At 38.7% G+C, this 21,185-nt stretch overlaps 3 protein-coding genes and 1 non-coding gene across 4 annotated transcripts; 1 reads left to right on the forward strand and 3 right to left on the reverse strand.

Annotated features, from left to right (window-relative positions):
* Positions 1 to 211: 211 nt before the first annotated feature.
* LOC137955816 (vacuolar protein sorting-associated protein 36) lies at positions 212 to 5,455 on the reverse strand. Its single transcript, XM_068802966.1, has 8 exons — positions 4,513 to 5,455; positions 4,021 to 4,224; positions 2,910 to 3,003; positions 2,754 to 2,811; positions 2,483 to 2,552; positions 1,131 to 1,266; positions 952 to 1,036; positions 212 to 604 (listed from the first exon to the last, which is right to left on the reverse strand). Exons 1-8 carry the CDS (start codon positions 5,116 to 5,118, stop codon positions 547 to 549), a joined length of 1,311 nt encoding a protein of 436 aa, XP_068659067.1. The 5' UTR covers positions 5,119 to 5,455; the 3' UTR covers positions 212 to 546.
* LOC137957401 (U2 spliceosomal RNA) lies at positions 5,274 to 5,471 on the reverse strand. The gene has a single exon (XR_011113369.1). It is a non-coding gene; the product is annotated as a U2 spliceosomal RNA (small nuclear RNA).
* Positions 5,472 to 6,781: 1,310 nt separating this feature from the next.
* On the reverse strand, positions 6,782 to 11,659 carry LOC137956353 (uncharacterized). The gene is made up of 3 exons (XM_068803820.1): positions 11,335 to 11,659; positions 8,045 to 8,557; positions 6,782 to 7,193 (listed from the first exon to the last, which is right to left on the reverse strand). The coding sequence occupies exons 1-3, from the start codon at positions 11,563 to 11,565 to the stop codon at positions 6,984 to 6,986; spliced, it is 954 nt and encodes a 317-aa protein (XP_068659921.1). The 5' UTR covers positions 11,566 to 11,659; the 3' UTR covers positions 6,782 to 6,983.
* Positions 11,660 to 12,032: 373 nt separating this feature from the next.
* LOC137956874 (probable ADP-ribosylation factor GTPase-activating protein AGD14) lies at positions 12,033 to 19,565 on the forward strand. The gene is made up of 13 exons (XM_068804529.1): positions 12,033 to 12,329; positions 12,582 to 12,643; positions 14,065 to 14,152; positions 14,225 to 14,286; positions 14,370 to 14,466; positions 15,128 to 15,577; positions 15,688 to 16,587; positions 16,731 to 16,871; positions 17,037 to 17,141; positions 17,287 to 17,373; positions 18,417 to 18,546; positions 18,624 to 18,669; positions 18,999 to 19,565. Exons 1-13 carry the CDS (start codon positions 12,234 to 12,236, stop codon positions 19,051 to 19,053), a joined length of 2,319 nt encoding a protein of 772 aa, XP_068660630.1. The 5' UTR covers positions 12,033 to 12,233; the 3' UTR covers positions 19,054 to 19,565.
* The last annotated feature ends 1,620 nt before the right edge of the window (positions 19,566 to 21,185 follow it).

The following is a 21,185-nucleotide window of genomic DNA, read 5'->3' on the forward strand; positions in this document are numbered from 1 at the left end:
AAAACTATGGGAAAATACATTCGAATAAATAGTCCCAGTTGGTCAACTCAACACACAGTTGTCATGGGAAACAATGGGAGTGGCCTTTTCTCGGTCGGATTCAGCACAATCTTCCGGTATCAAGTGTTTTAACTTTATGACTCGAAAATGCAGAATCCCTGTCAACTCCGACGCGTAACAGATCACACTGTAAGAAGCCTATTTTCATTGTAACACCCTGCAAGAAGCCTTTTAATTTTCATCACTAAACTACAACCGTCTCATTACATCTTTCGGTAAAAAAAATGGCTTGATTACAGTTATTATTACATAATCACACGGATGGGTTCACGAGACTGCTGTCACTGCATGATACTCATCTCAGGAAATCGGGTGTTTCATTACAGACAAAAATAAGAGTGAATATCTTCTTTCAGTTGCACGGATTAGGAGTTAGCAGCTGCCTCCCATGCATTGAGACAAGATTTGGATGCAGGAAGAAAGCTTCTCTGCTTCGTGAGAAGCTAACAAGCATCTCTGGCTAGAACACACATCTGGAGCATAACCTCACCCCATTGTGGAAATGGCTGAAAACCAGCTGCTGTATTGTCCATCATCGTTCACCCTGCAAAGCCAATAACTTTCACAACCTAAACAACATGGATTTACTGCTTTCCGTGGTCGGATACACTAAAAAATCGAACTTTGCTTCATCTGGCACTCATGATCACTAGTTCTTCATTTTATAGGAAGTATTTTACGTCACCAGATGCTGAACACCTATGACTACTAAAGTTTTTTATTATATAAAACATGAAAATTTCAACCTACTATAATGAATCATCCCATGAAATAGCTTGTGAAGTTCATTCCACTTAGCTCCTCAAGCATCAGACTAAGTTCAGGTATGAATATCTTGACACTGAATAAAGAAGAAAAACAAAGGCAAGACAAATGGGATGTGAAACTAACTGGTAGATGTCACTCGGATGAATTTCTTCAAACAGATTAATGTAAAATCTGAAGCCATCAGCGCTGACATCTCTACATAGAAGACCTGCAAAGCCAACTTCCCAATAAAATACTTAACCCATGGAAACAAAAGATGAGAAAACGTCATGCTCCAAAGGTATGGCTAATTTATTGCATACCTTTGCTTTCAGCACTGAGAAGCTGTTCCTTAGCAAGAGCAGGAGCAATGCCGAGTGTAATTGCAGCATCGCTTGCACTTATACCCGTTCGAAGCGCTGCTGACCTCAGCACAAGGGTTTTGATTCTTCCAAAAACCTAAGTTAGAAAATGAAACTTGTTCACTGGGAGATTGGGATAAAATACATAGGAGGTAGGTTAACCACAATTTTCAAACAAGATAAAAAAAAAAAAAAAAAACTCAAGGTGTGTGCTCCATGTCACCAACAATTACTTGCAATCAAAGATACATAATTCCAAACACAACTTAATCTACTTTGCTTCGTTTCGAATTTGAAGAATACAACTGTTACCTTTCTTCTTTTGGTGGAAAATTTAAAGAAGCCAGGTGAGATTCACATTAAAACCTTATTAATAAAACTTTAACACAGAGAAAGCAGACATGAGAATCACAAAAAAAAAAAAAAAAAAAAAAACATAAACACATCATAAAGTGAGAACAACATCCCTACTAAATTTCCCTCAAATGTTACAACAGGTCAAATGACTCTTTGGCTTATCCATTCACAGGGATTGAAGGCAGTGAGTCCATAATCTGGAGTTTGTTGATAAAGCAATGAACTGGTGCCATGTGACATACTTGCATAAGAAAATAAAATTAAAAAATATAAGAGATGCCAAAGAAACCTAAGACAAAAGAGAGATTTACTGAAGATTATACAAGAAGAATCTAAAGCATAAAAAATTGAAAGCCATTTATTCTTTTGCATATTCATTTTTAATCTCCCTCACTCCTTCCATGTATTTGAAATTATGTCTTCAAAGCATGAAGCAACACCCTTTTCTCAAATTTTGGAAGCAACCAGTCTCAATTAAGTTCAGAGTTAGATGCCACAAGCGTGATCAGGACTAAGCCCATATAAGGGTTCTCAATATCTCCTCACATAAGAATTTTCTAACCTTTTTTTTCATGGCAAAAAATGTAAGCCAAAAGATACAAAGCAGTTGCAAGTGTCACAGATTAATAAGCAGTGTTCAGACATTGGAAGTATAAATTTGCATAGTAGATACAGCAGACACCAAAAAAGCAGATTGAGCCCTTGGGTACATGTCCACATGAGGAGGTTCTGAGCATTAGTAACCAACATAGTGAAAAGAAAAAAAAGGACACTAGAAAATATCAATTATATTGACCTAAATTCAAATGAATCCGGGGAGATTGCAAATCACTTGCTACCCCACAATGAGATAGATTGCAAACTCCAAACTTCAGAGCTTGAGCTTGAGCATGAGAAAAACTGCACCAGTAATATGAACAAGACTGCATCAGAACAAAAGATATTTTGGGAAATACCTCTTCATCACTGTGAGCTTTGCTCTGGATAACCATTACTCCGCTGTCAAACTTTCTAAGCGTCACTGGTCTGTTGATTAATGAAGAGCAACGAATTAAAAAATAATAGAAACCTAAAAGCAAACAGAATTGTAAATGTTGTTGTTGACAGGTTTAGCTTTCTAGCACAGAAAGGTGGAAAAGACATCATTCGTCATGATTAATTTGAATTTGGAACAAATATTTCCACAATCAAAACGTCAAAAGGGTTTGAAAGTTCACTTGTCCATACACATCAAATTTCTCCCAAATTGAGCAGGCTTGCAGCAAATCCTCTGGCGAGATCAATTCTGTAAAAATAGTACAAAAAGATGAAGTATTGTAACTTCCACATCAGAGGAACCACAAAAATCTTTTACAGGTATATCTTTCAAAGTTTCAAACCTACCCGTTCCCCTTGCACGATTGAAAAGACAATACACGTCAATCAGAGCAATCATTCCTCCAGATCTCTCCAGTGGTATTTTGACAAAATCTGCCAACTGATCATTAAACAGTAAATCAAACGAATCCAAGAACAGTGACATTTGTAATGTACATTTAACAATTTAAAGACATTCCAAAATCTAAGCATAAAACGGAAGTATACACTCAACCAAATCATGATTGGATTTTGAAATTACAAATTATAGAATAAAAATGGAAACCGGGTCTCTTGAAGAAGAAAGGGACATCATATCAAGTGACTTTGAGAGCAACCAATCAACTACTACATCTATTGCCATCTGTTGGAGGAACTGGGATCCCTGAACTCAAGAACAAGCAATAACAAGTAGAGACATTGACTTACTAGTAATATATCTTAAAACATCAAATTATTCTGCACACAATAGATTCAGGGATTTCAGAGAAGCTTCCAAGACAAGCTTCAGAACATAAAGACTTCAGAGATGATCATTCCAAAGAAAGAATAAGAGGCAAATTACCAAGTTCTCAACAGCTGGTATTGTAAGCTGATAGATGCTCATCTATGTCGTTAGCTGTCCTAATCTGTTCCTCGATGGGCTCAAATAATATAAAAGTGGATTTTTGCCTCTACTCAAGGTGAAAGATACCTCCTTGACGAACACCCTACAGCATCTAAAAGATCATATCAAAGACTTTACAAGAGCAGTGAATGAGCTAGCTGATTGACGCGCATACTATTGGGAAATTCACAATTACCCAGTTGTGGGAATATTCTGTTGTAATATGAGTGGCTGATCCCCTTTTTCCCTAGTTAGAGCTTCACATTTCATTCTTTTTTTTTCAGCAATAAAAAAAAATCATCTACAAAGAAATATCTTATACGCGGTTAAAACCTTTTCAGCATTTACAAAGAAGATGACACTGATTAGCAACTCCCTTAAGGGACCAGGAATAATACGCGGGTAAAGAAAAACTTTGAGACGAAAATAAAACAAAAGGCAAACATTTATTATTTACTGGCATCCAAAAGGCACATATCTGCTGGCATCCAAAAGGCAAATACGCAGTTACTTGTAAATGCAGATGAACACCTGACGCGATAACTGCTGGTGATATAGTGCCCCTGCAGACTCCTTGGTGACTGGCGATGCAATACCAACACTGAGCAGCCAATCCTGCATCTCTTGCTTAGAACCCATTTCCTCGTCATTGGCCGCACCAGAATGAGCACTTGGAGCCAGTAAGAGCTTCTGTCTCATTTTCTCTGCCAACTGCACCATCTCTTGTGCTTTGCTCTGCACAAAGCATACTTTATCGAATAAAATGTATAACTCCAGCTTTCGCAGTAGAAAACTCCCAAAACAAAAAAAAAATCATCTAAATTGCAGACTGCCTTTTTCATTCACAGTAATTTCACCACTAAGCTAAGCCTTGAGAGAAGAAGTAACCAAACAGGCAAAACGAAAATATATTACGCACTCTTCAATTATCGAATACGAGCATCTATATTTCCACAAAGGAGCGGGAGGATATTTGCTTAATAGCAGGACCATAGAGACAATGAAAATACTAGTAGGGAGTACCATGAGAGCATTCAAATCGTGAAATGCGTCTTGCAAACTCTTATCAGTACTCTCCCATGTCTCCTGTTCTTTCCTCAGAATTCCCGATACCCCAGCCATCCTGACACCGCCGCTCAATCTCGCAACATCAGCCTCTTTCAATTCAGATCGAGTGGAGGCCACCGGAGCCGAATTCTCCCACGATCTTGATCTCAAAACGTCCCAAAGCCGCCCGTAGAACGCATCCGAGTCGTTCTTCCCCCTCAACACAATGGTCACGACGATCGACCTCGATCCCTTATCGACAATCTGACCATCAGGAGAAACGGATACCTGCACACGCATCCTGGGGCTAGCAAACATGGATTTGATTGATTTCTTAGGTGGGAAGAGGTGGACGATCGCTGCAAGAGGAATAGCATAGCCGACGGAGGAGCGGGACTCGTCGACGAAGACGAGGCGATGTGTAGTAAGGATTAGGAGGGAGGATTTGATTGTGGGAAAACTAGGGTTCTCTTCGCATTCGAGATCGACGGACGACTGAAGTGCACATTCGACCTCCCCAGGGAGGAAGACCGGCCGGCCGCTGCCGGTCAGTTCCGCAGGCTGGAGCAGTCTCCCGGCCATCTGCAAAGGATCTGTGCTCACTTAGGCTGAAGTTTCCTAAAGACCTGCCTTCACGGATGTGAACAAAATGGACCTTGGTGGTCAGAGTAATCGCGATTAGTGACAATATAGACTACGATTTTGGGTTACAAGGAAGATTTTGAACTTAGAATTGGGAAGGGTGCGCCTGGCCCGAGCTGTAGTGCTACGCAAGGGCGACGCTCGAAGGTCCACGATAGCAAGCTACCGGTGGCGGACCTTCCCCCACAAGAAATTAATTTAATATCATGTGATCCGATGGACCACGTATCAGATATTAAACTGATAAGAACAGATACTACACTTGATCTTAGCCAAAAGGCCGAGAAAGGTATGCTTTGGTCAGCCGCTTCCGTCTCCATTTACTGGTTCCTTCTGACGTGTAGATCTCTTCCCTCCTCGTATGTGGGACTAAAACTCTACGAGGCAGTCTGCAAGGCAATACTTAACAGCGTAAGACATGTTTCGGCTTTCCCGGTTATTTTATACCTGGTTTCTCTATTCTATATTAAGATATTTATTTACTATTATTAATCAGTTATATATTTTAATGATAATTTTAAATATCATATACTATTTTTAAATATCTATTTAATGTATTTAATGTCAAGTTTATTAATTTTTAATATTATTTATTACTTTGACTATACAAAAGGGACTTCTTTTACACTCACACTATGCAAAAGTTAAATATTACGATAATAATAGATTTTAATTGACGATGGGATCTCCACCAACTAGGGTGGGCACAGGTTATTAGGTTTTTTAAAAACGTGACCCTTTCCCCCAAAATGCCTTTATTGTCCCCATGTCTGTATTTGCATCATCTTTGTATCCCAGCTTTATAGTAAGAGTTTACCATGCAATGAGAGGGAAGGTGGTGAAGCCTGCTTCTCAGGTACTGGACGGTGTAGGGGTGGTGGGTGCCGGCTGGAATGTCGAGACAGGTTACGACTCCCGTGATGAGCTCGGCGTCGTTGGACTCCGCGCGGTTGCGGAGGGAGGAGTCAAGGACTTCCCGACGGAGCATGGCGATGTTCGTGTTTGGCTCGAGGGTTTTGGAACCGAAGTCGACGACTGGGTTGGAAGGCGAGATGATATGATTTTCATTCGAGTGACCCGGCGATCAACGAGTCCCGGCGGGAGGGATAACTCATCCAGCATGCAAAGAGGGATGGCGCAGCCGCAACGTGTGGACCCAGCGTGGTAGTGCTCATAAGGGAGGTCTGCACTCCGCCGGCGAATTTTGGAGAGTGTCTATGGACGGCGGAGAGGGAAAGGATCATCTGTGACTGAGCTGCCATGGAGGGCTTTCAAGAGGCGTGAGAAACACTGCGTTACACTTCATCAACCCGGCAGGTTAGTGGGAAGTGATACGAAGAATAAACACTGTTTTTATAGAGTCAGACTTTCCATGATTAGAAAAATGGATTAGTTCGATGGAGGTAGCAAGGTCTCTGCGACAGTTGGACAAGCAGAGCTTGATGCATAGACGATTAGTTCTGAAACCTTTCATGCAAAATATCGAGATGCAAACAGAAAGCCCCCGTCTCATGAAGGAAGAATTTTGGAAAATCTGAGGACGGTTAAATACTCAAAAGAATTATTCCTTTCTTTTCTATTGAACAAAAGAAAAGACGCAGGAAACATCAACCTATCAAGTCATAAATGCAAAATAAAAAAAAGGCAAAAGTTAAAGTTACATTTTTCATCTCATCCCAAATCTCTCAAAGACACTACAAGGGACATTTTTTCATGATGTGTAACAGAGGCTTGAAGAAAATAAATTGCTATTCAAGTTGCAAAATTGAATATATGGCTTGAGAAACATCCTAAACTTAGCACTGCTATTTTGATGAACCTTCCTCACTGCCACCATCCAAATCAGCCGATGGGCTTGTTTCTTCAGCCGGCTTTGCAGGGCCAGGGCCAGCTGACACCTTCACCATTGAGGCACGCAATAGCCTGTCCCCTAGTTTGAAACCCTTACGATATTCTTCAATTATAACCCCCTCTTCATACTGGGTCGACTCTTCCTGCATGATAGCTTCATGAAGCTGCATCCACAAATAACGCTAGTAAGGATCAGAGGATGTAGATATATTTAGGTCAGATTCCTAGAGTTTAAGATAATCCCAACTCTCGGAACATTAACTTCTTGCCATCTTCTGTAAATTGTGAATGGAGAATTTATCTATTCACATCATCCAGATGAAAAAAAACATAAAAAAATATTTTTACTTTTTCAAACTTGGATCTAATATTATTGGATACCACTATTGTGCACAAAAACAGAATAATGGGAATACATTTCACACTTATTTAAAGAAAAAAACTCGTTGAAGTAAAATAATTTTTTTTTGTCAAAATTAACAATGGAGTGATATAAACTGATAACTAAATGTATGTTAGGAGAGAAGAAAACTAAATTGCCAATGAAAAATTGTGTTCCTAAAAACTGATGATTCCTACATTCCTAAGAAAACTAAATGAGGCATTACTCACGATGGACCAGGCGAGAAATATGAAATGAAACAATCAATTGCTACTTGGATTAACGTATCTGAAAATTTAACTACCCTCCTGTAGAGAAGGTCATATTTGAAACCACATAAGATTCTCTTTATAACAGATGGGCTCTAGATCACAAATACAAAGAAACTTCAAGTGCGACAAACCTGGAATCACCAGTTCACTGTCTTAAATGGTGTGGAACAAATTATCTTTTTTTGAAATAAATAAATCTTCCTTGGTTTCTTTTTCTATAATGAAAACAACACTTGGTCATTCAGATAGAAGAAAAAGAAGATGAAAAAAAGTGTAGCAAACTCCACGCATTTTGACGGACTCTATGGATTTAACTAAATAACATTTAAAATTGACAAACATCAGGGAAAGGAAAACTCACCAATGGATCAAATGGCTTCCCAACCGTCTCCACAGCTTCAACACCAAGTGAGTTGATAATCTCAACAAACTGTTTATAAATGCTTTGATAGCTGTCATTAATTTTCCCTTCACCCTCGGTTTCTGCCTTGATCTGAGCCTTAGCTCTTTCAAAATTGTCCAGTACTGGCAACAAACTCTCCAACACTTCCCCTTGCACATTTTCCACTAAAGAAAGCCTTTCTCTTTCTGTCCTTTTCCTGAAGTTATCAAAATCCGCACTAATCCTGAGAATCCGTTCTCTTTCAATGGATAATTCTGCAGATAGAATTGCAACTTTTTCTGCAAGAGATTTCTTCTCATTCTCTATTGAAAGAAGGAAGGCCTCCACCTCAGCAAGTTTGGATGTACCACCACTTTGCAACGCGTCTTTATATGACTGAAGGGATGTCGTCACAACTGAGGGAGATGCCTCATCAGTATCCACAATTCCACCATTGTTCACCTCATTCACAACTTCATCACCAGAGGCATCCTAAAAAAGAAAGATAAAAATCTTACGCACAATCTTGAAGTAGTAAGACATCAATACATGAAGTACTGCAGCTCATGTTGTTGACGAACTCTGGTACCCAGTAAGACATGATGATCGTAAATGGTGGTTCAGGAGATTATCCCATGAATCACCACCTATCATCTAGGCAATAAATCCAGTGGTGATAGCCAACCTCGTCCTTGAAGAACAGGTGTTTAGGTTTTCTCCGACTAAAAGATGATTGTTGGTTCTATAGAAGAAACAGACTTAATACCATTCAATGCATTTCATTTGGACAGGAAGCACAATACGATTGGGAACAAAACATTTAAGCATTTTATAGAAGAATGGTGATAGCCAAGAATAACAAAAAAATATGTAAAATTGTTTAACACAAACACATGGAGGTTACCTGATCAAACAATAAAGCTACATTGCAAGTAGATAACTAAAAGAAAATGTGGAAACTTAAACTAGAGAGCTTTACATTCTTAGGCAAAGACAATGTGACAGGTGGATATTATACAGTGGGTAGCTTGTTGAGCTGAGGCTACATGGCAAGAAAGGAAACTTAACTCATTTCTGTTTCAAAAAAACGAGCAGGTGACTGATGTGATGAAGATCGTAAATAGAGGATTCACTTTTCCTAATGTTATTTCCAGTTCACCAACTGTATATAGCACACATTTTTCATTGCTAAATGCTCATATTCAATAGAAATTGAGATTATTTAACCAACTTTTCTCCGCCAAATTGGAACTCTTTACAAGAACGCTTGCACGTCTAGGATTAAACTGTATACGGCAGAAGAACTTCACCCCGGGCATTCTGACATTAGATTGGATGATAGAAACTTAAGACAACGACCAATTTGACAGAAAAAGTCAACACAGTAAAATCTGGAAAGTCCTGTAGCAGTGTCAGGCTAAACCATGTATTCTGTGTACATCTTTCTAGTGATATAATCTTCATTAAAATAATACTCTTAAGGGCAATCAACCAAGTAATGGTTTGATATATGGAAACTTTGAAATAATCCTGAAAAAAGTAAACCTAGTAAGCTAAGGAAAATAAACAGACAGATCTTGATAGAAGTCTGAGATCTTGCACTCAAAGGTACTGTGGTTTGAACTGCTCTTTGAATTTAATAAGCCCAAACAATGAGAATTAGTTATTCTGCATATAAGGAGGTTGGAAAAGGCAATATAGACTAGCTTCTAAAAAAAATCGCCCAATAACTATCTAAAGCAATATAGACCAGTAAAGTCATCTTTCTCAGTTCAACTAACGAGTAAAAAAATAAGTTTGTAACTGTAGCTAGATAAGAGATAGTCCCTTCTATGCATGCTCCTTGTTTAGCTAATTATTAAGAGGAAAGCAAGAGTCACTAAAAAAAAAAAAAAAAAGAGGAAAGCAAGAGCTCCCCCCTCCCCTTGTTTTGTTATGTGAGATGCTTTCCTCTGCTTCGTTTTGAATGGGTTTTAATAACATTCTCATCAATAACATTCCTCTGTTCCTTGTTTAGACTGTAAATGAAGATTTTCATCAACTAATTCCAACAGGTGTAGCATCGTCAAAACCATTATATATGCCCAATGTGCATCTCCTGCTGTTAATATTTGGTCCAAAGTTGGAAAGTAAAAAACAGGGCATTTCAACCATCCCAACCAGTTTTTCTTTGTTTTCATCCCAACCAGTCACTCTTATTGTTTTGCTCTATTGGCCAAGAGGCATATTTTCAAATTTCAACCAGAAATTGTTGGATTTATTATTAGTTCCTTTCGTCTAATAAAGCAATTCTTCATTATGACAACCAAACTCAAGTGACACCAGGCACCGACTTCATCTGCCCAATTCTGATAACTGTGTATAACCAGGTCCGAACAAAATCCAACTAAATGAGCAGTTTATAAAACAATGCTCATTCAGGTTTAAGGCGTTTGAGTTATATGCAGTTTGCAGTAACAAATTATTCTTCTGGCATTCACTCAGTTAAAAGCAAATCAAATAGTCTGAAGAAAATGTATTCAAGATATCAAGTACTTGTGATAGTATCCCTATGAGATAAAAATTTCAACCAATTCAAGCGGCCTGGAGACAGTTGATTAATTGGTTACACTTCCACAGAAAGGAGACAAAGAACAAAAAAAAAAAAAGAAAGAAAGAAAGAAGCAAGGAGAAAAGATTCTGAAGTGTGTCATGGCCAAACAAAATGTGGATGTCATTTCATGAGGCCATGGAAGTTCAAACTTCGGTTTCGTGATAGAGAGTTTCACTATAAGCCCTTAATCAGTCCATGTGTGAGCCAGATAGCTCTTCAGAAAAAAAAAAACATAAAAAGAAAAACAAAATTTTGATCTGGGGCATTGGGAGCACATTTTCTTCTTGAGTGTACTGTCATTTATCGCCATAGAAGGGATAGAACAATTTAGACACATAAATCAGCTCAGGAAAAAATAGTGTCACTTCCCAAATAAAAAGACAAGAACAGAAGGAGTCCCTGCAGTTTGTCCAAGGGGCAACAGAAAAAGGCCAAATGCAAATATACTAAGAATGCAACTCTCAGGGAAAAAAATTAACATAGTCAGCGCAACTTTACCAGATAAAAACGCAATACAATCCCAACAACCTAGCTTCAAATAAAGTATCTAGAATCAGTTAACTGATGTTTCCTTAAAAAACACTAAGAAGCTCCTTTGCAATGATTTTCGGCTCAAATACAACATACCAAACAGACACACAGAAGAGTATAAAACTATCCACAGTAACAACAGTACCTCCGATGTTGTATCCTCAATTTCATCCGTCCCCGCAGTTTCGTCTTGCGCAGCTAATGGCAGAAAGGCAGGAAATCGAAAAGGTTTCTTTGGGAACAAAGTAAATTTTGTTTGAGCGGATTTCAGGGGCCTTGGTTGCAACGATACGGTTAAACGCTTTGGGACGTCTGAGGAAGTAAAGACCCGTGGACAGAGGAGAAGAGTTGGCGACCTTATGAATGAGGAGGCCATTTGGGGTCTGCACAGAGGGGAGGAGAAGAAAACCTCAGAGAGAAGAGGGGAAGAGATTGGAAACTTCTTGAATATACATTTCCGCTCCCGACACTAAACGAGGTGCTCGAACAGGGCCAGGGGGTCCGAGGAGATATCTCAGGATCTAAGCAGAGCACAATGAGAGTGCCATCGCATGAGAGGCGCGTAAGAAACTATCGGGCTGGAAGAAACGAGAAAGAAAAATATACGTGGTTGAAAAGGTTGAGCCGTTGACTGGCCGAGGTTTTAGACATTATAGTAACTTCAACAAAAGACAGGGGTAGTTTTGTAACTCGAAGGATATTCTCCCGCTTGACAGTTCCTTGACTAATAGAAACGTCACGAGTCACCACGGGGACCCCCCCTGCAAAGTAAATTGTTTATTTGCAAAGGACACCTTTCGTCCTCCTGCAGGGAATTCTGCTTCTTTCATGAGTAATATATAAACGCGCCTCAAAATTGAGCTGTCCACAGTTTGAATCTCTGTCGTTTCTCTCCTACTACGAAGCTCCCCTTAAACCCTAGATTGTGAAGTTGATCCTAGATTCGCGTAAAGTCGTCTAGATTTACAGGAGAGCTTCTTCGTTTCGCTATTTTAGGGTTGAAGTTGAATTCTGTTTGTGATAGTCTTTATCTTCGACAAAAAAATGAGTAGTAGAAAGGAGGAAGAGCGCAATGAGAAAATCATACGGGGTCTCATGAAGCTTCCTCCCAATCGGAGATGTATAAACTGTGATAGCATCGTAAGAGTCTTTTCTCTGTGGCTTAGTCCTTTCCTTACTAGTTCTCTCTCTATCGTTTTAAGGAAATTTGCTGTATGATTTACGTTGAATTGTGGTCGTTTAGCTCTTTGATTTTGTTTTTATTTTTTTATCTTTCATTAACGGAAAATTGATTTAGTTTTAGTGGTTCGCCTTTCTGTTTCGTTTCTAGTGCTGTTGTCATTCTTTTCCTGGCCTTCTTTGACAGAATTTTCTAAATTTCTTTTGACGCAGGGCCCTCAGTATGTCTGTACAAATTTTTGGACTTTTGTCTGTATTGCTTGCAGCGGGATACAGTATGTATTTCCTTCTATATATGGTTGCATTGTTCTTATTAAATCTGAGATTTACGTTAGTTATGAAGAGGATTTGGAGCTGATGAACTTAAAAGAACAGCTGAATACATGCTTAAATTCTTTAAAAAAAGAAAAAAAATGATATGCTTAAGAGTGTAGGATCGTAATACTGTCATATTTGTCGTACTTTTTTGCTTGAATCCACTTTTGTGTCACAAAGCAACTTAATATTTATCTTTATAGCCAACTCAGTAGCTGTGTTGAAGTGCATACTAAGTAACCTTTTCGATAGATCTTTTTTCTTGGTCTCTGACTGTATTAGCAAGTTTCCATATATTAGGATTTAGGATAAGTGTCTCTTGAAGTTATGGTTTTTTTTTTAAAGTTAAGTTCTGTTAATTTATATATTGGAGGCAACACTAAGCTGTGACCTGTTGGCTCTTTCAATCTAAGATTTTTAATGTGGCAGTGGATAATTCACAATTGAACAGACTTATTGGAAACAATTTCTTGAAATTGTGGTCTAGTGGCTCAATGTGAGGGTCCATATGGTGGTGTATACAAAAGTGTTTAGAACTTCTGGTCTAGGATCTGTTTAGCTGCACTTCTTGAAATTCCTGGAACTGCACTAGCTGGATGAGATAGAAGGAAAACAGTAGGACAATGGAACTTCCACTCCTATAAAAACTCTATTCGTTCTTAATCATGTGACACTAGAGTTTTGAGATGGATTCATCTCAAATTTCCTTTTCTTTCTTCCATTTATTTTTCTTTCTCCTTCCTCTTGTGGCTCCCTTCTTATCATGTCAGAGAGTGACAGGCAGTATAGTCAGGAGCCTCTGATTGTTGTTAATTAGTTATAATTTGGTTTTAGTCATATAAAAGTAATCTGGTATTAAATAAGTATGATTGTAACTCATGGATTTTGCTGATTATAAGTGCTTAGCACTTTTGAGGACTGTATTGTCATAGCTGCTAGTTGGTTATCCAGCGGGAGAGATATCATTCCTTTTCTTTCAGTGAATTTTCTGATCTTTCTTCTTCATTCATCTGTTTCAGTGTGGCATCCATGGGGTGGTTATTATTTGCCTGCACTTCCTGCATGTTTGCATTAGTCTTCTTACTTCTATGCTCTTGTTCTTTGTCTGTCTGTCTGTCTCTTTGTGTCTGTCTACCTTTCTCTTTTATTTTTTATTTTTATATACTAATAGGTCATATTTTACAAAAATGAGTCATATTTGAAATTCTACATTGAAACACGAGTAAAGTATATGTATCTCGCTTATTTGTTTGAAGGTTTAATTTGTTGATTCACTTCCTATGCTTATCTTAGCAGAAGAAGATAATCTTATTATTATGGCTAATTCTATATTTTATTTGAGTTTCTTCCTTTTTATGTATTTTATTGGCATTTCCTACAGTCGTGAGTTCACTCATCGTGTGAAGTCTGTATCCATGGCAAAATTCACAACTCTAGAAGTTGAAGCCCTTCAAAAAGGTGGCAATCAGGTAAGTAGATGACAGTTTATGTGTTGCTGGTCTCTGGATGACTCAAGAAGAAATTATTTTATTTCTTGTCAGCGAGCAAGGGAAATTTTTCTGAAGAACTGGGATTTGCAGCGTCAAAGGTTGCCAAAAAGCGGGTAAAATTTTTTGTGCTTATTGCTGCAGGTTTTAGTGTATTGTCAAATATTGGGTGCTAAAATACTCCCATTTTCTTTTGCAGCAATCCGGATCGTATAAGGGAGTTCATAAAGAGTGTCTACTTGGATAGGAAGTATGCTGGAGGAAATGTTTCTGACAAACCACCAAGAGATGTGCAGGCAATTTTCTGTAACTTCCCTTTGATATTTAGAGATCTTGCATGTTATTCCTGTTGCATCCTATTACCTTCATTTCTGAGGTAATGCTAGTGTAGAAATGATTATGACATGTCTGAGCTAGTGGGATCTACCACGTAGAGGACTCTACAACTTTAGTGGGCTACAGTTAAAAAGTCAATCTAAGGTGAAAACTAGACATCTGATCATGCTGTGCATGTAAAAAGAGAATTCTCTGATATTCTATGCATCAAATGGATAGCCAATTGTTATATGTGGATTTTGCACTGTGGCCTATCTAAGGTGGGAGGATGGTGGATACATTAGCTTTTGTATATGTCAAGCATGCGATCTTATGCATATTAGAATGAAGCATGACAGCCAGTGTGTTCCTTAGAATCTTTTCCTTTTTTTAAAATAATAAGAGAGCTCTTACGAACAAAGAAAATAACAATAAAATGCAGTCATAGAGGACCAACATGAAATATGATGGTGTGGCAAAAGAAAATTTTGAACAGAAGGAATAGAAGAAAATGTCCAAAAGTCATCTTCATTAGTCAATTGAATTTTTCTCTAAAATCACTTTGCTATAGTTATCCCAGAGAGTTCTGTTTTATAATTGACATTTGGCAAAATGGGTTTATGTGGACATTTGCATATACAGAACCACAGAAACCATGAAGAAGAACATAGGAGGGCCAGCTCCTATCACTCCTATTCCCAAAGTCCACCTTACGAACACCAGTATGAAGAACGTCGGTATGGGAGACAAGCTGGTATGCTGACTAGAAAGCCTGGTTCAGATAGAGGGCACTACGATGGCAAGATATCGAGCTTTATCTACAGTCCAGGGCGTTCGTTGGAGCAAATGTATGAGGACAGATTTGCAAATGAAGAATCGGGTGCACGAGCTTCTGATTATTCTGTTTCTAGTGCTGGAGATCCTTTCAGATCAGGTGCACTATCACCTAGTTCTCTAAAGGATACCGGATTTAGCAGCCCGCCGGTGCATACAGGAAGGGAAATCTTGAGCGTTGATATCAGCCGCCAACATATAAGTTCCTTTTCTGACGCAAACACTAAGAGAGATGTAGGTGGGATACCACGACCGCAGGTTGAGTTACTGCTCTATTCTCAGAACATTATGCTTTGTATCCCTAATACTCCACCTGTTGTCCAGATGAAAAAATAAACAGTAACAACTTATTTTTCCTTTTTCTTCAGAGAACTGAATCTGCAGGGAGCTTTGGGTCATTTGACAGCAACTCCGCTTCTTTCAAATCTGTTCATTCGTTTGTCTTTGCTGATGTAGTGTTGGAACCAGAGCAGTTTGTTGGATCTGTCCAATCGTCTGTCTCTGTTGGTGTCCCCCATCAGGTCCCTTCCAACTCAGCCACCAAATACTCCACAGAAACTTTAGTGAATCCTTCTTTAGATTTATTTGCAGACATCAATAATCAGCCTCCATCAGTTGTGAAAACACTGGAAACATCTTTGCAGCCACCTATAGATCTCTTTGCCGACTTCAATGATAAGCCCCTAACAAATTTGCAGCCCTCTACAAACACTTCGGCCTCACCTGTAGATTTGTTTGCCAGGACTTCCCATGAGCCATTGTCTGTTATGCAACAACCAACATCGCCTTCAGCTTCACCAGTAGAGTTGTTGGCTAGCACCACCCAGCTGTCTTTGTCCTTCCAGAACCAGCAGACATCTTCGGCTGCACCTCTAGATTTGTTTGCTGTCACCACCCAGCCATCTTCATCTGGGGAACAACACCCTTCCACATCTTCAGCTCCATCTATAGATTTATTTGCTGAGATCAACCAGCAACCACCATCATTGACGCACTTTGAGCAAAAACTACCTTCAGTTCCCTTTGCTGGAAGTGAAGGCTGGGCCACATTTGATTTGCCTCAGCTTTCCCAGTTGCCCCCTGAAACCAAGCAGGAGTCTTCTGCTACTTTGACTTCTGGCGGAGTGCCCAAGAAGAAGTTGGAGTTCTTCTCATCAACTGGTGAGAGTGGGCAGTGGTCGTCCATTAATCATTCAACATCTCATGGGTCTCTTGCCTATGGAGTGGCTGGTATTCTTCGGCAGTCTGATGCTCCTAATAGTTCCCAGGTGCTTAATTTTCTCTTTAACATCTTTTGCCCGTATTTTAGATTCATATTTATTATATACTGTAGAAGACCTAAAGTTAGAAAAAATTGTTCTGTTTACATTTTTTTTAATCTCTCTTCTTTTTTAATATCTCTTCTGAAAAGTCATGGAATGCTTTCGATGATTCCACTGGAAACTTCCCTCAAACAGTATTTGAGAATCTTGCTCCGAAGGTTGAATCACAAGTTGCAGAACGAAAGACTTGTGCAAATACTGAACATTGTGACAACTCCAAAAGCTCCCAGGTTGCTTTCTTTCAAGTCTTGTTGTTTATTTTTTGTTTGTTGTCTTTGCTTCTTTCCTTTCCATTTATGCTTTGACTTTTCTTGTTTCTCTCCTTTTCTCTTAATGAATTTCATTCTCATTGTAGCCTTATGCCTTACATCCTAATTGTTTTGACCCTGTTGCAGGACCTGATCAAAGAGGGCCTTCTACCATTAGTTATGGAAGATGGAAATCCTGTTCTGAATGTTCAGTTTGATACTGTTGCCTCTTTATCACTCTTACCTGCCATGGTACCTCTATTTCCCTGAATTACGCTTGCCTTGATTTTAGTTGGTCGGTTATGTGCCAGTCATGCTTCGTACTTTTTTACTCTCTCTCTCTCTCTCTCTTTCTCTCTCTCTCAAAAGTCGAAACTGACTTGTTTTGGTCTTCCAGGGAGGAAATCATTCACATAGTCATCATCAGAAGTCTATGAATCCTTTTGATTTACCCTATGATTCTGAATTAGGGCCAAGTGATGGGGTATGTTTTAACCATTTAACCCTTTTAAAATTAGAATTTTTTTTAATTAAGATGACATTTTCAACCCTGAAAGTTGTTTTAGTGAGATGCTCTTTTCAAGTAAAATTCTCTCTTTGTTCATCCTTTGCATCTATTATGGTGGTGGGGAAAATAATTTGGCATTTACTGGAATATGTGTACAAGGAGAGTGAATAAGAGTTGGGTTTTCCTTTAGAAGGAATTTTTGAGTAATTTCGTTTTCACGATGCATCTCAATCTGTGTTGACAAAGTCTTTCTCCAATTTTACATGGCAAACATCTTGCTTTTGATGCCTTGGTATCTAAACTAAAGCTTTATTTGGTCAGCGATAAATATGATGTTAAAAAATGAAAGCTTTCACCTGAAATACATAGGAAGGTGTATCAATGATCTTGTGATCTTTGATTATGTGTGCTGCAGATGTATGCAATGTACAGTTTGTGGTTTGTGACTCATATAACAGTGGTTTTAGATTCCTGTAAATCCATGTTTTATGTTAGGGACTGCACCGCTGGTCTTCCTCAGGCATTTGCATGATTAGGTTGTTTTTATTGTGATATTATTGTCTGTTCTAGAAGCTTTTGAGAAGCTAGTTGATCTGTGAAAATCTTTTTAAGAGGTTCCCATGACAAATAAATAGTAGATTAATTTGGTTGCGTTTGTTGATGGAGGTGTGTAAGCTCCTTTGGACTACAGAATATGTTCTTCTATGGGTGCTAAAGGAGTCAAGTTTGGCTTGTTATGTTGGGTCCTGTGAACTGGAATTAGATCCAGAGTTTGTATGGATTGGGTTTGTGAACTGGATTAGTCTTCATGACTCAAAGATCTTCTTAGTGGACTAGGTATCTGCCACTGTGTTACCAAATATTTTTTGTCAGAAGCTACAAAATTCTTCGTTTTGTAGTTATGTGTGGCTCTGATTCATTCTCTACATGCTAGAAACATTAGAAACACATTCAATTGTAGCTGTTCTTTTAATGCCAGGTTCTTGTCATACTAATTTCTTGGAAGTTGCCTTTTGTAGTTCTTGGACATGACATCATTGCAAACAACATTACCAGACCCATCAATACCAACTGCTTTTCTTGGTGGTGTCACTCACCCATGGTTCCCTCAGAATCCAGTGGCTTCATATATTCCTACTGTACCGCAAGGTAAGTTTCAGAAGTGTTGGTGGGCTCAGAGGTCTTCTTATTATCATCACATCTGATTTATTTGCATGAAATTTCAGGAAGCTTAGCTTACATGCCTGGACAAGCACCTAGCCCTCAGCTTCCGTAAGTCAACTCTTTATATCTTCTTCAGGGGTGGGCATAGCGTTTTGTTGCAGTGCCCTAAATCCTAGAATGTAACAGACGTTACGCTGTATGTGATGTTAGATATGGCTCCTGTAGCGTCCAGTTATACCCAAGGGTATTACATAACATCTCCATCCAAACCAGAGACGTGATATGCCCACTACTGATCATTTTTTTTTTTTTTTTGGTTTTTTGTGGCCTGTGTCAATCATTCTTTTTTCTTCCATCTGTCCCTCCCTCTCTCCCTCTCTGTTGTGAATATCTTTTGTCCAAGTATGAAAAACAGCCACCTATTGTTGAATTTGCAGGAATCTCTCTTCACAAGGCCCTGTTGCATCACTTGGTGGGAACCCTTTCGCATAGGAATTGACAAAATAGCTTTGGTCTTGTATGTGCTGGTGAAAATGTCAATCTATTATGAGGTCATTCATTCCTGAAGGTTAGGTTTGTTTATTGACCCACAAAAGGAATCCTTCTGGAGTGAGGAGTTGAAATAGGATCACGATCAGTACTACCCGTAACATTTGGGATTTGGGCTTGGAAGTTCCACTCCTGTGTGCCTTGTGCAATTAATATTTGTTGTATAATGTTTCCATACTACTTGGTCCATTTAGTATCTGAGTGCTTAAAAGAGAATCTGACCCTGAAGATGTGATTTTTTAGCGGCATGCTGGGGTGAATGAGGCTGGATCCGTATGTGATATTAATTGGCCAAGCCTGTGTTCTCAACCTATCACGGGCAATAGAGTGTCGTTACCGGGTTAGTGTTTGTAGATAACTCAATAGTGAACAAAAGTGCTGCTCATTCATATATTATTTCAAGATTGTTTACTATAATTGCACTTGCAACTCAAATGAACAAGACGTTTTGTTCTTAAGCTGTTTCCCTTGTTTTGTTATTAGATTCTGTTTTGCCACCACTTAGCCCTGGCAATTCACTTGATTGGATTTCAATAATTCAGTTCGTAGGCGAACTGGGGGCCGGAGGTACATGGCCGCGATGTTCCTCAAATTAGGAGAAATGGACAAGTCATACAAACAAATCGAGTGGTAAAAGAAGAGAAAAACGACATTGAGTTGGTACAAAGTAGATGCACTTGTACAGTGGTCTTTCGCCAGAAGCGATTGAAGAGTGCTACATTCTTTTATAGGAATCGGCGTTAAGGGGTGGTCAGCACGTTTTGTGAACTCCAATGTATGATCAATTGAGTGCCTATGAGATCCCACATATGTTACCGGATTTTATATGAATCAGTTTAACCTCGTACTGTACTTTTATTGACCTTTGCCTCGTACGAGATCCATCTCAAGTCATTCACCAAATATTTTATGACACCAATTATTACAGTAGCATCTAAAAAATGATAAAAAACAATGACTGTGAGCAAATATTCCATATTGTGACCATTTTAGTACTCGTTCCCTAAAGCTTCCGACCAGAGAGAAACCCTTTCATTCTGTTGTTACAATCGTTACATTTTGGAAGGAATTTTCTACGTACTTGAAACTTATTGGTCGGGATATTAAAGCAGACCGGAGAAAAGAGTGACAACGGATCTTTGAGACAAGTAGAGCCCATATTGTTTGTACACAGAAATTATTTATATGAAAATCGCTTAAAATCCAGCTACTCTTCCACTACCAAGCAGCAGCATTCAATGAACTAAAGGATGATAGCGAACAACCAGAAACTGGGGAAAATCATAGTCTTTATACAATTGAAAGCAAACTACCAGAAGATGGAGGCAATCGGAGCTTTCTTAAAGAGTTGTATTAAGATGCCCAATTTATCTATAATATATTCCAAAAAGATGCAAGAGCCATAGCTTATGAAGAACTGCACCTTCAATATAAGAGGGATTGAATCATGGGTCATGCCTTACACCTGGGGCAAGCATCCTTCTAACCAGTATAATTGAATACGCACGCCCACGTTACACACAAAAGGTACAATCAATAAAATTTCATTTTAAAACAATAATAGTACCTATTGATAACTATAGGGTCAAGCCCGAAAACAGTAAAATTCCCCATCCTATTATACATAATAAATTTGAAATGATAGTCTGTGAAGCTCAAAAAAAGTACCAACCTAGTCCAAAATCCAGCCCCTGAGACCCATATTACTAAAACCCATTTGCATATGTGTTGCAAATAAGACCTGGCATTCTATAAAAGCACATTGGACAGAGCAATTTCTTGCTGTCAAAAGAAACAGCAACAAAAGATCAATAACAACATCAGAAGAAGTACATTCTCTCTTTCATCTTTTTTTCTCCGTTGAGAATGATATAGACATGTAATTATCAGATTGACTCAAAGGCACAGTGGCTACCTTCGGTCTCACAGATGTCTCAGTTGTCACTTGATAAAATAAGTCTCCAAGAATAATGACAATAAAGAAAAATAAAACAAGTCTAAAAGAATAGTAACACTAAGAAAAAATAAAACACTACAACTAAAGTATGACACATACATCTCATTTTCTATGTTGG

Source organism: Aristolochia californica, unplaced genomic scaffold (assembly GCF_029961685.1).
Source record: "Aristolochia californica isolate CCGP_79_NKW_82.1479 unplaced genomic scaffold, dmAriCali1.0.hap1 SCAF_2, whole genome shotgun sequence".
In the NCBI taxonomy this organism is placed as follows: Eukaryota; Viridiplantae; Streptophyta; class Magnoliopsida; order Piperales; family Aristolochiaceae; genus Aristolochia; species Aristolochia californica.